The sequence below is a fragment of the Fukomys damarensis genome, unplaced genomic scaffold (genome assembly GCF_012274545.1).
Source record: "Fukomys damarensis isolate Sample0158 unplaced genomic scaffold, DMR_v1.0_HiC HiC_scaffold_23, whole genome shotgun sequence".
In the NCBI taxonomy this organism is placed as follows: Eukaryota; Metazoa; Chordata; class Mammalia; order Rodentia; family Bathyergidae; genus Fukomys; species Fukomys damarensis.
In genome coordinates, this window is record NW_022900935.1 from 18,851,962 (window position 1) to 18,867,439 (window position 15,478).

A 15,478-nucleotide genomic window follows, 5' to 3' on the forward strand; every position below is an offset into this window, starting at 1 on the left:
AAAAAAAAAAAAAAAAAAAAAAAAAGCAGCACCAGCAGCAGCAGCAGCAGGGTGGTAGGCATAGTGGCACAGTGGCACACACTTCTAGTTGTAGCTACTCAGGAGCCTGAGACTGGAGGATGGCTTGAGCCCAGGAGTTCAAAGCCAGCCTGGGCTCATAGTGCATCCTGTCTCAAACAAAACCAAACACCACATACATGCAAAAACTAAACAAAAGGAGTAGGGAAGAAGGAAATTAAATAAGGAAAATCTGTAATATAGTAAGTGGAATTGAAAAGTAGTAGCAATAGCCAGGTACAGTGATGACACATGCCTGTAATCCCAGCACTCCAGAAGCTGAGGAGAAGGATCATGACAAGTTCAAGTCCAACCTAAACTACATAGCAAGACCTTATTTCAAAAACAAACAAACAAACAAGGAAACAAAAGTTATAAAAATATAAAAAGAGCTCCTTTCTTTCATGGTCTCTAATCTCTGGCCAATTATTTTTTCTCTTTTATCTCTGGCCATTTCTTCGAAGGCTTTATGGGAGGACAGAGAAACCACCTGTTCTGGTCTGAATGTCTGGGCACCTCTCCCAATTTAGAAACTGAAATCCCAGCCCCAAGGTAATGGTATAAGACGAGAGCACTATGAGGTACTCAGATCTTGAGGATGGAGTCCAAAGGCAGGTATTGGTGCCTTCCTAAAAGAGGCCTCAAGGAAATGAGAACACTGGGAAAGGCATCTATGAAAAAACATAGGACGTCACCAGACAGTGCACCTGACAGTACTTGGTCTTGGACTTCCCTACCTCTAGAACTATGAAAAATAAATTTCTGTTGTTCATAAACTATCCAGTTTGTGGTGTTTTATAGTAGCAGTCTCAATCGACTGGGATACCACAGTATTAACTATTAATGGCTTTTACTGCAAATAGGCCTCCAAGATTTAGAAAAGAGGGGAGCATTCAAAAACAAGGAAGAGGGGTCAATCAGATGCCAGGAACGGCTCAGACAGGATTTAAATATTCAGAGATAGTTCATATCTCTCTGAAAAAAATTCAAAGCAGTAAGTCATTCACACTTCACAAAGTCTAGGACAGTAAACAAAGGATATTGCTCAGCATACTTCAACAATGAGGAACAGAATTTCTAAAAGCAGGAACAAGCTGGGTGTGGTAGTGCACACCTTGATCCCAGCACTCGGGAAGCTGAGGCAGGAGGACCACCTTGAGTTTGAGGCCCACTTGGGCTACACAATGAGTTCAAGGCCAGCCTGAACTACACAGCAAGACCTGTCTCAAAAAACCCCAAAAATGAATGAATGAATGAATGAATGACTGCAGGAACAGAGTAAAAAAGAATGTGAAGAATCAGGAGTTCTACTACTAGTCCACTATTCTCTCCAGCAGGCTGCCCTTGGGTCGTTCGGAATAAATTTTTTCTAGTTTTATATATAGCTAGAAATCTAACTGTAGACTAGATCATCAGCAGTCCCATGTCAACAAGATGAACTGTGAGCAGAATATAGTTTGAGTTGTAAGAGTTTCCTTCTCTACCTCTCTAAATTGTTCTGCTAGGGCCGGGGATTTAGCTCTGTGGTTCTGCCGTCTGCCTCGCAAACACAAGGACCTGATTTCGACCCCCGGTACCAAAAATTGTTCTGCTAAATTAATCAAGGGAAGAAAGCGGCAGTCAGACCATCGAGAGGCAGCGGAAATCTGGACCCATTCATATATGGTGCTGCCCCCTTCTAGATTCAGCTGTTACCTCCTGACCCACTGCTTCTTTCCAACTTCACATACTGGAGCCTGGACTTCCACACAGGACAGCAAGGACACCTGCACAGCCTCGAGGGGCCCTCACAAAACCCAGCCCTGGTAGGAAGCTACTCACAGATTCTCTTGTAGCTTGCTTGAATCCTGCTTTGTTCCTAGTTGGCTCATCAAATTCTTTATCTGAGCAGCTGGGGAGAGTCGGGGAGAAAGATTTATTTATAAGGTAAATACATTTATCATAAGCTCCTACTTCTCAGATTACCAGTCTATCCACACTCTGAATAAATACATGCAACTAATAGAAACCATGCTACGATCAAAACCTTGGCACACACATTCCTCCAAAAACTGTAAGTTTCACCTGTGGAGTAACTCTGCTACTAAGTAGATAGAATTCAGTTGTAGAGTATGTGCTTAGCATGACTTAGGTCCTGGGTTTGAGCCTCAGTAACATAAAAAGAAAAAAAAGTCATCGCTTTTGGAAGGGCCTTGATACCAAACATCAGTTCACAACAATAAAAAATTTAAATCCACTATTATATACTAATTTTTCTATACCAAATATTTTTGAAAAAGCAATGCACATTTACTATTAATAAATAAGTTACCACTGCTGGGTGTGGTGATGTGTGCCTGCAACCACAATACTCTAGGAGGCTGAGGCAGGAGGATCTAAGTACAAACCCAGTCTGGGAAATTTAGGGACTTAGTGAGAACCTCTCTCAGAATAAAAAATTTTGAAAGGCTGAGGATAGAACTCAGTACAAAGGCTCTGGTTCAAATATATATCTTATTTTTGTAAATAAGGAGATATAGTTAGGTTAAGTATTCTATATAAGTAGCAGGGCAAAAATTCAATCCCAAACATATCAGAGTTCAATGAGTCAACTATGCTATGCTATATTGTGAAATAGTCAAATATATGGTTTTGTTCAGCCCTATACCTTTTCCTAGATATTTTGCCAAGACTAGGACAAGTAATATTTGAATTCTGGACACTTAAACTCTTAGCCTGGATGAGGAAAGCAGAAGTCCAGACGCACTGATCATCTTTGAACAGGAAGAAATACTCTAATCACAGTCTGCCTGGGAACCTGACCATCCCCGTTCTTCACTGATTTCTGCAATACAGAATAGAGGCCATGATCTGCTTTTTTTGTTTTGTTTTGTTGTTGTTGTTGTTGTTTTTTTGTACCGGGAATCAAACTCAGGACCTTGCACTTGAGAGGCAGGCACAGCATCACTGAGCTAAATCCCTGGTCCACCCATGATCTCTTCTGCAGCTTGCTTTCCATTTTCTTTTTGGTGGAAGATGGGAGAAATGTATTGTTCAATCATAGAAGTTGGAAGTTAGTTGTATGGTTTCCTCCATCTTTTTTTTTTGGTCTCCAGTGCTAGGGTTTTGCATGGGGTTAAGATGTCCCTTTTCTATGATTTCTTGTTCACCTGACTGCTTTTTATGAGCAGCCATTGTCTTCTGTTACCAGTAGCTAAAGTACTGAACACATTAATAGAGCACGGTGCCCAGAGGAAACATACTTAATCTTCAAGTTCTAACAGAATTTCAAGAGATAACATAACACGACTGACATAGGGCTTCTCCAGCCAAAACGCAGTCTTCTTTGTGAGCACCTTTCTTATGTTCTCTGGATTGATGTCAAAGTTTCATCTGTGAAATACCAAAGTGACTGGCTTAGTGGACAATGAGGAAATCAATGTGTATTGTATAATTTGTGAATGTTATAGGGACAATATACATACAATGTTTCTAAATCAAATAAAAAAAGAACACATTAGAATTTTGAAACTTAAAAAATTAATTATGTAAAATTTACTTTATGGTATGGGACAAGGATGTAGCTCAGTGGTACAGCCCCTGTCTGGCAAGCACAAGGCCCTGAGTTCAATTCCCAATATCGCCCCCCCCCCAAATTTACTTTATGGTAATGGTGTTCTTTAAAGTAACAAAATGTTGGGGTCAGAGTCATAATCTTGTCTTTAATATAGTCACCAACAGTTGTTTTAAATAAAGCAAGCTAAAGTTTATTAAGTACCAGTTACTTAACAGTAACACTGACATGCTAATAGCCCCTAAGTCTGACAAGCCATGACCAGACAAAAGCCTTCTAATTCATTGCTGAGTGACTACTTGTATATACCTTAGCGGTATATACAAGTTATTTTCCTCTACCCAAAATCATTGCATCATGAGTGGTACAAAGCAAAAATTTCCAGAGTCAAAAAGAGAGTGAAGAGTCAACCCAGAGTGCGAAAAAAATTTTACCAACTATTCAGATAAAGGACCATTATCCAGAATATATAAATAACTAAAAAACATCAAACCGCCCAAATTCAAAGACCAAATGCAAGAAAAGACATCTGAAATAAGCGGACACTTCTCAGATGAAGAAGTAGAAATGTCATAAACATATGAAAAAATGTTCAACATCACTAGTCATTTGAGAGATGCAAATTAAAACAACACTTAAGCTGGGCGTGGTGGCACACACCAGTAATCCCAGCACTGGGGAAGATGAGGCAAGAGGATTGCTGTGAGTTTGAGATCAGCCTGGGATACACAGGGAGTTCCAGGTCAGTCTCAATTACATAGTGAGACCCTGTCTCAAAACAACAACAACAAAAACCCCCCAAAAACCCCAGAATGCTGAGATTCCATCTCACTCCCAGAAAGAATGGCTGCCTTCAAGAAATCAAACAATAGAGCTGGGGATTTAGCTCAGTGGTGCTGCTACCTGCCTTACAAGCACAAGGTCCTGAGTTCAATCACCAGTACAAAAAGAAATCAACCAATAACAAATGCTGGAAGGGCTGTGGGGAAAAAGAAACTCTTCTCCACTGCTGGTGGGAGTAGAGATTGACTACTATGGAAATCAGCATGGAGATTTCTCAAAGAACTAAAACTAGAGATTCCTTTTGACCCAGCTATACCTCTTCTTGGTATTTTCCCCAAATAATTAAAAACATCATACCACAGTGATATATGCACACCCGTCTTTATTGTAGCACAGTTTGTAATAGCTAAAACTTGGAAACAACCCAAATGCCCTTTGATGAATGGATAAAGAAGATGTGGGTTTTTTTTTTTTAATACAATGGAGTACTACTCTCCCATAATGAAGGATGAGCTTCAGATATTTCTAGCTAAATGAGTGGACTTTGAGACTATACTCTTAAGTGAAATAAATGGACACATATGTTTAAATACCACATTTTTCTCTGGTGTGAGAAACTGAATGTGGAAATAAGGATTGAGATGTATAATGGATGTTGGGAAATGGGAAAAAAGTGTTCAAATGGGAAGGGGAACAAGGGAGGAAGGGAGAAAGAAAGCTACAAGAAAAGTGAAAATGGAAAAAAATGGAAACAGCTTTTCTACATAGGAAGGGGCTTGAGTGGGGGAATGGGATAAAATAAAATGTATTTAAAAGTAAGGGACACATATCCATACATATATATGTGTGTATGTGTGTGTGCATGTGTGTGTGTGTGTGTGTGTGTGTGTGTGTATGTTTGGGCCAGGGATGTAGCTTAGTGGCACTGCACCTGGCTGACAAGTACAAGGTCCTGAGTTGGATTCCCTGGTACCGGGAACACACACACACACACACACACACACAGTTTTATGCCAGGCATGATAGCACACACCTATAATCTCAGAACTTGGGAGGCTGAGGCAGGAGGATCACTGCAAATTTGAGGCCAGCCTGGGCTACATAATGAGTTCAAGGCCAGCCTAAACTACATGGTGACATCCTGTCTCAAAACAACAACAACAGAATGTATTGGTTTATAACACTTCAGATTATGATATCATCTTATTTTGACATTTTCCATGCAAAAATAGGAACTCCAATTTTACAGTGGAAATATAAGATTTACTTGATTTAAAATGTCTTTTGACAAAAATTCTCTAAAATATGCCTATTCTATTAAGTAGGGGTTACTTACACAGCTTAAGGGTTCTATAGGAAAAAGCAACCACTCTAATTACTGTGTTCTGCTCAGAGAGCTTTAATATATAAATAGCCATTTTTGCTCATCACTAACATGTGGGATGTCCTTATCTAAGTTTAATGAAGCTCAGGATACCACTAAAGCTAGCAACTGGGCAGTCATAAAAATAACATGAAAGAGGGCATTTACTGAGCATTTGCTGTCTACCAGACACAGAGCTAGGTACAGTATTTGATACCTTATTTTATACCAACAATGCTTGAAGCAATCATCAGTATCCTAATGATTCGCATATGGGCACAACAAGGCTCACCAGTTACAGAACTCATTCGTTTATTCAGAGTAGAGCACCTACTCTATACTGTTCTATGCCCTGGAAGACATTTGCTTTCAAGAAGCTTACATTTTCTGAGACAGATAATAAACATGAATCAAGTGGTGGTAAATGGCACACACAAAAATAAATCCGGGTGAGGGCTAGAATGAAAGGGGTAGGCAAAGGGTAGTAGCTTATATAGGGTGGTCAGAGAAATCTCTCTGAAAAGGTGAAACCATCAAAATCTACAGGAATTAAAAGATCAAGTAGCTAGGCCTGATGGCAAACACCTATAATCCCAGCACTGGGAGGATGAAGTAGGAGGATCACAAGTCTGAGCCCAGCCTTGGTAACTTAGCAGGATCCTTTAACAAAGGGTTGGGGATTCAATCCCCAGTGCCACCAAAAGAAAAAAAAGGCCATACATTCCAGGCATAGAATAATTAGTGCAAAGTCCCCAGTGCAAGAATCCTTGATGTGAAGGAGGAAGAGCAAGGCAATCAGGTGGTTAGAGCAGGATGAGGAAGAGCAGAAAGAAGCAGCCAAAGCGGTGATAGGAAGCCCGATTATCCAGGGCATTTTCAACAGTTGTACAGACTTGAATTTTACTTAAATGGCAAGCCTCAGATGGGTTTGAAAAGAGTGTCCTCATCACCAGAATTCAAACCCAGGGCTAATTCCAAAGGCTACATTCTTTGTGTTACAGTTGTTGTCTCAAAGGGCTGACTCCTAAAGGAAATAAAATGTGGTCACACAGGGTAGGCCTGTACTTCCCCGTGCTCCACTGCCCCACCCTCCTTCACTGCTACCTCCCCAACTTAATACTCTCTGCTCCAGATAGACTGATGTCCTTGCCCTTAACCTATTCCCTGCCCTAACACCCTTGAACCTGTGAGATTATTCCTCTGTACCAGAGAGAGTCCAGCAGAGTGCCAGGCACGCCGTGGGTATATAAATAATCACGGATCCATTAAGTCAGCCTCCTCTTTTTGACATTATAATACTTTTTTCAAGGCAAAGACATGAATCAAGGTAAACCGGGAAGAATGAAGTCTGAAATCTAAGCTAGATTTTACCATTAACTAGTGTATGGCAGTAGGCAGGTCATGTCATTTTGCTGAGTTTCTTTTTTACCAACTGTAGATTATATTCGGGTTCAATATTTACTGAGTACTTATTATTCGTGTGGGGTTTTTATTTTCTCTCATTAAATCTTTACAACTACGTGAAGAATAACTGATCTCTAAGCACTCCCACACTGATCAATTCTAAAATCCAATAATAATAAAATAGCCCCGGAATGATGTTGTGTAACCAGCTTTTTTACAGCCCAAAAGTTGGATTCAAGAGGCTCCACCTCCAACTTTTTTTTTTTTTTTTTTTTTGAGACAGGGTTTCACTATGTAGCCCAGGTTGGCCTCAAACTTAGGGAATGCATAGTTAATGAAGGCTTAGTTTAAATAATTCTGGTGTTTAGCTAGCAAATGACCCCATATAGTTTCCAAACCTCCTACTCTCCCAAACCCCTGACTCCACAAAAATCAGGTCATTTTAACAAAGGTAATCACAAAAAAAAATACAGATGAAAAGAAGTTCCCAGATGAGTAAACACAGGAAACAACTGATATTTAATTGAGTTTGTCCATACTCTATAAAATTCACATTCTTCTCTAGGGTATTTAATATTTTGATAGGTGATTAATAACTCGATGCTTTGACATACTTTTAGAGTTTAGAAGAGGTCGAATTCCCCCCCGCCTTTTTTTACTGGATTTACCTTTCTATGTCATCACGTATTCAACCAACTATTCAACTATTTTTGGGAGGAGCCTGAAGGTAGAACTCAATCTGGACCACCTAGTACATAACAGTCCAGTCCCATCTGTACCTTGAATTTCTGATGTTAAGAAAGTCATAGGTAGGACTAGGAATTTATCTCAGTGCACCATGCTTGCCTGGCAAGCGCAAGGTCCTAAATTTGATTCCTAGCACCAGGGGGAAAAAAAAGAAAGTCACAGGTGAGCTGGGTATGGTGGCAGAAGCCTGTTTCTAGCAAGACTCAGGTATCAGATACCCTAAAACTCAAATCATAAGGATAACTGTTTAGGTTATGGATACTCAAAGAACTTTTTCTATACTGCCTTCCATCTCCACTATCAGGGATTTGTTAAACAGTGACTCAATGACCCATATATTTCATATCTAAAAACCATATCCTTCAATAAACCTCAAGCACAAAATGGAATAAAATATTTACATATACACTTATTTTCACTTGAGTGCACTGAAAATATCAAAAAGTAAATCCAAAGTCTCCAGGGTGGGGGGCTTGAAGCGGGGAATGGGAACAAATAAAATTTATTTTTTAAAAAACTCCAAGCATTCTAGTTAAATAAAAGTTTTAATTTAAACTGTCATGTTACAACATTTTGGATGAATGTAATTGGATATTTCTTACGCTACATACTCTTGGAAACCTGATGACTAAGCCAAATGGAAAGACACGTCCTTCAGTTTTGTGTAAGCAATTTTGTTATTTTTAAAACTAAGCCTCAATTTCTCCCATCACTGACCTCTCATTTTGAGAAGCATGTCCTGGCTAAAACTTTTAAAAGAGGAAGCAAATCAATGTACTGTGTATTATAGCTAACATCGACACTAGAAACCATTCTAAATCGAACACTCCTTATGTGTTTTTTAGCAGGTATCAGCAGAATCTGAGTTGCCAAATGAACCTTAATCCAAATCAAAGTTTAATCATATTGAAAGCAATTACTTTAATAGGTGGGAAACATTTTTTCTCTTTATGTGATAGGATCTAATTCAGTATATTAAAAAAATCCAATGAAAAACATTGCACTAAAGCTGAAAACAAAACCCAAAACACTATTTTTTATTAGTACTACATCTTAGCAGAACAAAAGACACCCCTACAATAGTTACAACAAATGAGAAAATGAAAAAAATGTTTTAATGAAAAAAATTTATAAAATGAGAAAGTGATAGCCTATACTGTCATTATGACAGTGAAGTCATCTCAGTGTTCTACCCTGAAAATTAGGTTTATATTGTTTCTATACAGTATAGCTAAAATGAAAATTATCTGACTTCTTAAAAATAGTCGGGTCGTGAATTTAGCTCAGTGGTGCCACTGCCTGTCTCACAAGTGGAAGGTCCAGAGTTCAATCCCAGGTACCAAAAAAAAAAAAAATAGTCACTGTAGTACAATAGTAAAACTCTGAACTAAACTGAAAAGGATTACAAAACATCAAGGGTGTACTCTTCTATTTCCCATACCAGTGATAGCATAGGTAGAGGTTAAGAGCACAATCTGAGTTAAGACCACCTATGCTTGATTCCTGCCTCCACCACTTCCTAAATGAGTGATCCTCAGGTAACTCTCCCCGTGCCTGTTTCTTCATCTAAGAAATGGGAATAACAAGAAAACCTTCATGTGGTTGTTGAGAAAATGAAATGAGATAATATGAGGCTAAGTTTAGAACACTGGTATATGAAAGCACTCAATTGAGGGTAGCTATTATTATTATCAAACTCAAGACCCAGAAAAATGTACTCAGCAATGATAAAATCAATTAAGTACATAGTGAATGCCAACATATCCACTGCTGTGCCAGGCACTGGAGCTAAGGAGAACTATACAATGGGGAATGTCTCTCTATCCCCACAAAATGAATGGTGACTACTCTACTTGGACTGACATGGTCAAAAAGCATTAATTAAGAACACAGAGGGCTGGGGATTTAGCTTAGTGGTTCCACCACTTGCCTCACAAGCACAAGGACCCGAGTTCAATCCCCGGTACCAAAAAAACCACAAGAACACAGAATATAAGTAGACACTAAAATAAGAGGAAAAATGCTTGCAAATTAAAAAAAAAAGTGAACCTAACATTTCTTAAGCACTTACTATATAGCAAGCACTGTTTTAAGCAATTTATATAAATTACTTAGTTCTCCCAGCCCAATGAAGTGGGTGTTATTACTAACTCTATTTTAGATGATAAACAGTAATAAGGAAGTAAAGGCAAATGTTTATAAAATTAGTGAGAAGCAGAGGGAGAATCCAAACCCAGGCAATATGACTGTGTGGCTGCCCACCAAATGACTGAGCTGTGGTGAAGTGAGGACTTGATAAATAACATCACTCTTCACTAAATATCCACTATGTGCCAGGCATTATACTAGGTACTTCCAAATATCCCCTTGTAATAATTCCATTTTTTTTTTTTTTTGAGACAAGGTCTCGGTATGTGGCCCAGGCTAGCCTTGAACTCACTATGTAGTCCAGGCCAGCCTCAAACTCGCAGTGATTCTCCTACCTCACCACCCCAAGGGCTGGGACTACAGGTGTGTGCCACCGTGCCCAGCAACAATTCATTTTACAGATGGGGTAACAGGAAAAGAGGAAAATAACCTGCTCAAGATTAACAGTACTTGGGGGGGGGGACATCCACAGATATGCTGACCCTAAGGTCCATTATCTTTCTGATTTCACTTTATCTTGTAAAAGCAAAGGCAGACTGAGTTATAAGCAGCAGGATTTAACCCCAACTCAAAGAATCTGTAACAGAGTGGTGGCTCATTCCTATAATACCAGTACTCTGGGAGGCTGAGGCAAGAGGATCACAAATTCAATCTCAGCTTGGGAAATTTAACAATTTAACAAGACCTCATCTCAAAAACAAACAAACAAACCCAGGATCAAGTCCCTGGGCTCAATCTCAGTATGAGGAAAAAAAAAAAAAAGAAAAATAATTTGGGAGAGTTAAAATATTAAAGAAAAGCAAAATGACTTCACTTTATCTTTCACAAGCAAAGGACAGGGTAGAATATATGGCTAATTTGAGTTAAGGCCACAGAGTGAAAACAAGGTAGAATGTCAAGACCTAAGACAGTAGACAACATAGCTAAGGCAAGCTCTTTAGAAAGTGAAGAGTAAAATGAAGAGGATTCAGACACACTGCTGATAACATCAGGATGCATTGGAAAGGGGCAAGACTACAGTCAGACAGGCTAGGAGTTTGCTAGGAGCATGAAATACAGAGGTAGAGATGAGGAAGGCTCAAGAGAATGGCAAGGAAATAAAAGAGGAAAACATGAAAATAATGTATAGGATTTCATGAGCATTTAAAAATTCAACTGTTGAGCCAGGTGGTGGTACACACCTATAATCCCAGCACTCAGGAGGCTGAGGCAGGAAGATTGCCAGGAGTTCAAGGCCAGCCTGAACTACATACATATCTCAAAAAAAAAAATAAGTTCAACTTTCTTTTCTGGTAAACAAAATACATCAAAAGATTAATCACATAATGAACAGAAATGCTGTTTCAGAGTTAACTTCAAGGCTATTTTTTTTTCTGTATCTGCTTGAGCAACACCTGCCCACACTCTTCATTCCACAATAAGAACTAAGTATTCTTCCTCTGTACCCCAAATATATTGCTAACAACTGTTTGTACCAGGCAGCCAACCGTAGCTGTATCTGTAATGACCCATGCAATGGGCTGCCCTATCTCAGGCTGATGTGCTCAGCAATTTCAAACCCATGTCTGTGGTTGAGCAGTTCAGGGCGTCGGTGGGGAAGCTATCTCTCAAAATTTTCCACTGGTATAGGTGTGTGCAGGGCTGCACGGGTAAATGAGTAAGTGTCTGCAAACCTCCATTCTGAGTGTACTTGGGTTTGATGGTTGTGTCTTGGAAAGGTTTGGGCAGAAGGCACCAGCCTGAGAACTGGGTGCACCCAATGTCATCCACCAATATCAACTTCCCAATTCCTTATCAAGCAATTTCAAGGGAAGAATTTCAACTCACGCGGATATGGTGGGTACCACATGGTAGAAGGCGGAGAAGGTACGAGTTCTAAGTCATAGAAAAGCTTCATTCATTCAAATCAGTTAAATACAATTATTAAGCTTCAAAATCCCATATAATCTGATTCTTGGCTACCTCTCGTTTTCACTAATTCATTCCTCTTTACCTTAAATTCAACCACAATAGCCTCCTTGCTAGTGTTTCTGTATGGGGCGGGTGGTACTGGGGATCAAACTCACTGCACTTGGGAAGCAGGCAGCGGCACCACTGAGCTAAATCCCCAGCCTCTGCTAGTGATTCTTTAATCAAAGTCTTTCCTCTTCCCCCTTAGCCAAAATAAATTGCTCTTTTCATATATAGATAGATAGATAGATCTCCTATGCTTTTCTACTACCACACCTGTTCATTTTATTCCCTACTGGAATGCTCTTCTCTTTATCTTCAAAAATTTAAATCCTTCCCATCATCATTTCCTGCCCTGGCTCAAATTTTGTAATGCCTTCCCTAATTTCCTGTGAATTGAAAATGGGTCTTTCTCCCTGAATACCTACATAATGTTATTTATACCTCTTCCATAGCACCAATCCCTTTCAACTTCATACTTTGATAGTAGTTTATATACTCCACAGACTCTCTGTCGAAAGAATCCATGCTAGCTTCTATACATACAATATAGCCTGATAACTAAAGCAAATACATAATATTTTACAAATAGACATTAAAACTAGATTTGGCCTTAACAAGAAAATTTCAGCCTTGAACCAGAATTTTCTGACCTAATCTGCACAAGGGCTTCCTCTTGGAAGAAAATCAGAACACAAAGTACTATGCTTTGTAAATGCCAGTCATAATTTTTTTTTCTGGATTTGCCAGGCCACATATTCTTCTCTGCACTTGTAAATTACCTATTCTTGGTCTCTTCTCATCAGAAACTTAACAACCTCTCATATTCTACAATTCACATTTCAATTTCAAAGCAAAATAGATTGTTCTTTCAAATATAGGACATAATTGTAATTATTCAGGACCATCTAGTTTTACCTATTAACAGAGTACATACAGCCACGCTCACAAAAACACAATAATAAACAACAAGGATGATGATCACCATTCCTCCCAAGAAAGTTACTGGGGTTGACCTCCTGGCCTTGAGATAATTTTCAAACACAAGAAACAGCTTGTGTTTGACTTGAACAGTCTCACCCAGACCCTAACGGTGAGCAGGGAGTTTTCAGACAAGCAATGACATTCCGAATTTCACCATCAACTCTACCATCTTACTTGCTATGCGGTTGTGGCTAAGTCCCTGAGTCTCTCTTGTGTATTACATTTGTTCAAAACAGTGGCTCAACAGGGAAGAAAAATGAAAGCCTCATCTGTTTGAAGTCCAAAAATATAAACAAATTCTTTGCTACAATGACAAAATAATGTAAATGAAAATGCTTCCGATAAATTCTCTTTATTAAAACAGAAGCCAAATCCCAGTCATTGTGTCCCACTTACAAATTCATTACAGGAAGAAGTGTTTTAAGTCTCCCAAAAAGACGCAGTCTACACTTCCCTTAATTGAAAGTTGCTGATTTCTGAGGAACCAGTGGCTAAGCAGAATGTAAACCTAAAGCCTTCATCAGTAAACAACCCCGATCCACACTGGCCAAAGAGGAAAGCGGGGTGGGTGGAGGCGGATGACAGGAAAAACTCGGCTGACCACTGCGCCAAGTCAAGCCCTCCAGTCCTACACATACCCTCCCCCTCAGGCTGTCAGGTCTGCTCCGATATCGCGGTGGCAGATCTCAAGAGAGGAAACTGGAGCTTCAGCTGCGGCTCGGAACTCTTTGGGGGCCCCGGCCTGCCAGACGCGGGGGTGGCTGTCCTCCGTCCCCACAGTGGAAGTCCGAGACAGCCTCAGGTGTGGCCTTGGCCGCAGCCCGAGCGAAGCTCCGCGTCCCGGCAACCTCACCCGACCGGCCCCCAGGACGCCCCCAGCCCCCAGGTGGCTCCCGTGCTCACTGGCTTGGCTGATCCGCTGAATGTTGCCGCTGCAAGTCTGGATGATGCTGTTGAAGTCCCGGAGCTGGGGCCCCGAAGGCCCCGGGTTCCGGTACATGTCTAAGGGTCCGTAGGACATGATGGGGAGCTGAGCCTGGCTCGCCCTACTCCGCGCTCCTACCGGAAGCAGCCAGCAGCTGATCCCACAGGTTGACACAAACCGGGAAGAGAAAGGGCGGGGAAGGGGCTGAGGCTGCGTGCGCAGTGGCCCCGCCTACACGCAGCGTGCACACGTCTGCCCCTCCCCGCCCCACAGTGCGCAGACGCCGCTGGAATTGGTGGTAGTTTAGAGACCAGACTCCTCGGAGCTGAGGGACGCAGGGCTGGGCGATGACGTTCTATAGTTGGGGTCTCCGATTGGATAAGCCTGGGTGGAGGTGTGGGGCACAGTGACAGGAGGCAAAAATTTTCGATTTGCATAAAATTGTACCAGATGACCTCAGCCGTTACATTCTATTTGGGTCTATTCTGAGAATTCAGGCCCAAATATGGGAGAATAATTAATCGTGAAGCTCAGATCCGAAACCGAACAGTAACCTGAAATTACTTGCTTTGCTTCCAATCCTCTATGGCTTTGTAGTATTTGCGGAGTACTTTTATTTCTCCCACCACTCCTCCTTAACAATAAAATACTAATCAGATGTGTTGGGCATAGGTTTGTGTGTGAGTCCTCGCGGCAACTCATTTGTTCATAAGCATTTTAATAGCTAGATAGTATCCTATCAATATTTTATCTTTAAAATACATAAGGGACTGTAGGTTTTTAAAGTGTTGACGTAAAGTAACTCGACTAAGTACTAATTTTCCCTTTTACACCTGGTAAAATGAAGACCAGAGAGATTAGTCAATTTACAGAAGTTTGACTGTAAAAGCCGAACACTAAACTGATTCTGTCATCTACTTCCCTAAAACTCATTCCCATATTCCAAAATTTATTCGCTGTCGAAATTCCTACTAAATAATCTACACATCTATATCCCAAACCCAGATTTATTGGAGACCTAGGATTCTAAAATTTAAAAAAAGCATTCCTTAAGTAATTTGGAGTGTCAGAGCACAATGTTTCCACAGAAGGTTGCATTTTGTGAGCGAATGGCAAAAGGAAAGACACGAGATAGGATTTGGGTTTGGAGGAGGCCAGTGATGAACTGGCAGCTTCCTGTGTTCTTTGCCCACCGCACTCCATTCTACTTTTACAGTCTCTGAGAAAGGCAAAGAAGTAGTTTGCTCTTGTGGGAAGAGACCCTTGATCAAAATGTGTGAATGAGGCAGTGTTCAGCCTTACAGCTTTTTGAACCAGGGCTAGCTCTATTTTTCACTGGGGTGCATTTATGAGATCTTTTTTCTCCATAGAAAAGTGCATTTGGGGCTCTAGTTCTGGTTATTAAAACCCTACTAAGTCTTAGAATCCATAGTTTTGTAGCAAATCATGTAAATTTTTTTAAAAAATTTTGTGAGGGCCAGGATTTAGCTCATTGGTGCCCCTACCTGCCTTGCGAGTGCAAGGACTATTGTTCAATCCCCGGTACAAAAAAAAAAAAAAAAAA

General features: G+C 40.4%; 1 protein-coding gene across 1 annotated transcript in view; it reads right to left on the reverse strand.

Moving 5' to 3' along the window:
• Positions 1–14,143, reverse strand: part of Stx12 (syntaxin 12) — a 32,459-nt gene extending 18,316 nt beyond the window's left edge. The window contains exons 1-2 of the mRNA XM_010632605.3: positions 13,893–14,143; positions 1,879–1,948 (exon numbers count right to left, since the gene is read on the reverse strand). Coding sequence (XP_010630907.1) covers positions 1,879–1,948; positions 13,893–14,010 — 188 coding nt within the window. The 5' untranslated portion in view covers positions 14,011–14,143. The remainder of the gene's footprint in view (positions 1–1,878; positions 1,949–13,892) is intronic.
• Positions 14,144–15,478: the final 1,335 nt, after the last annotated feature.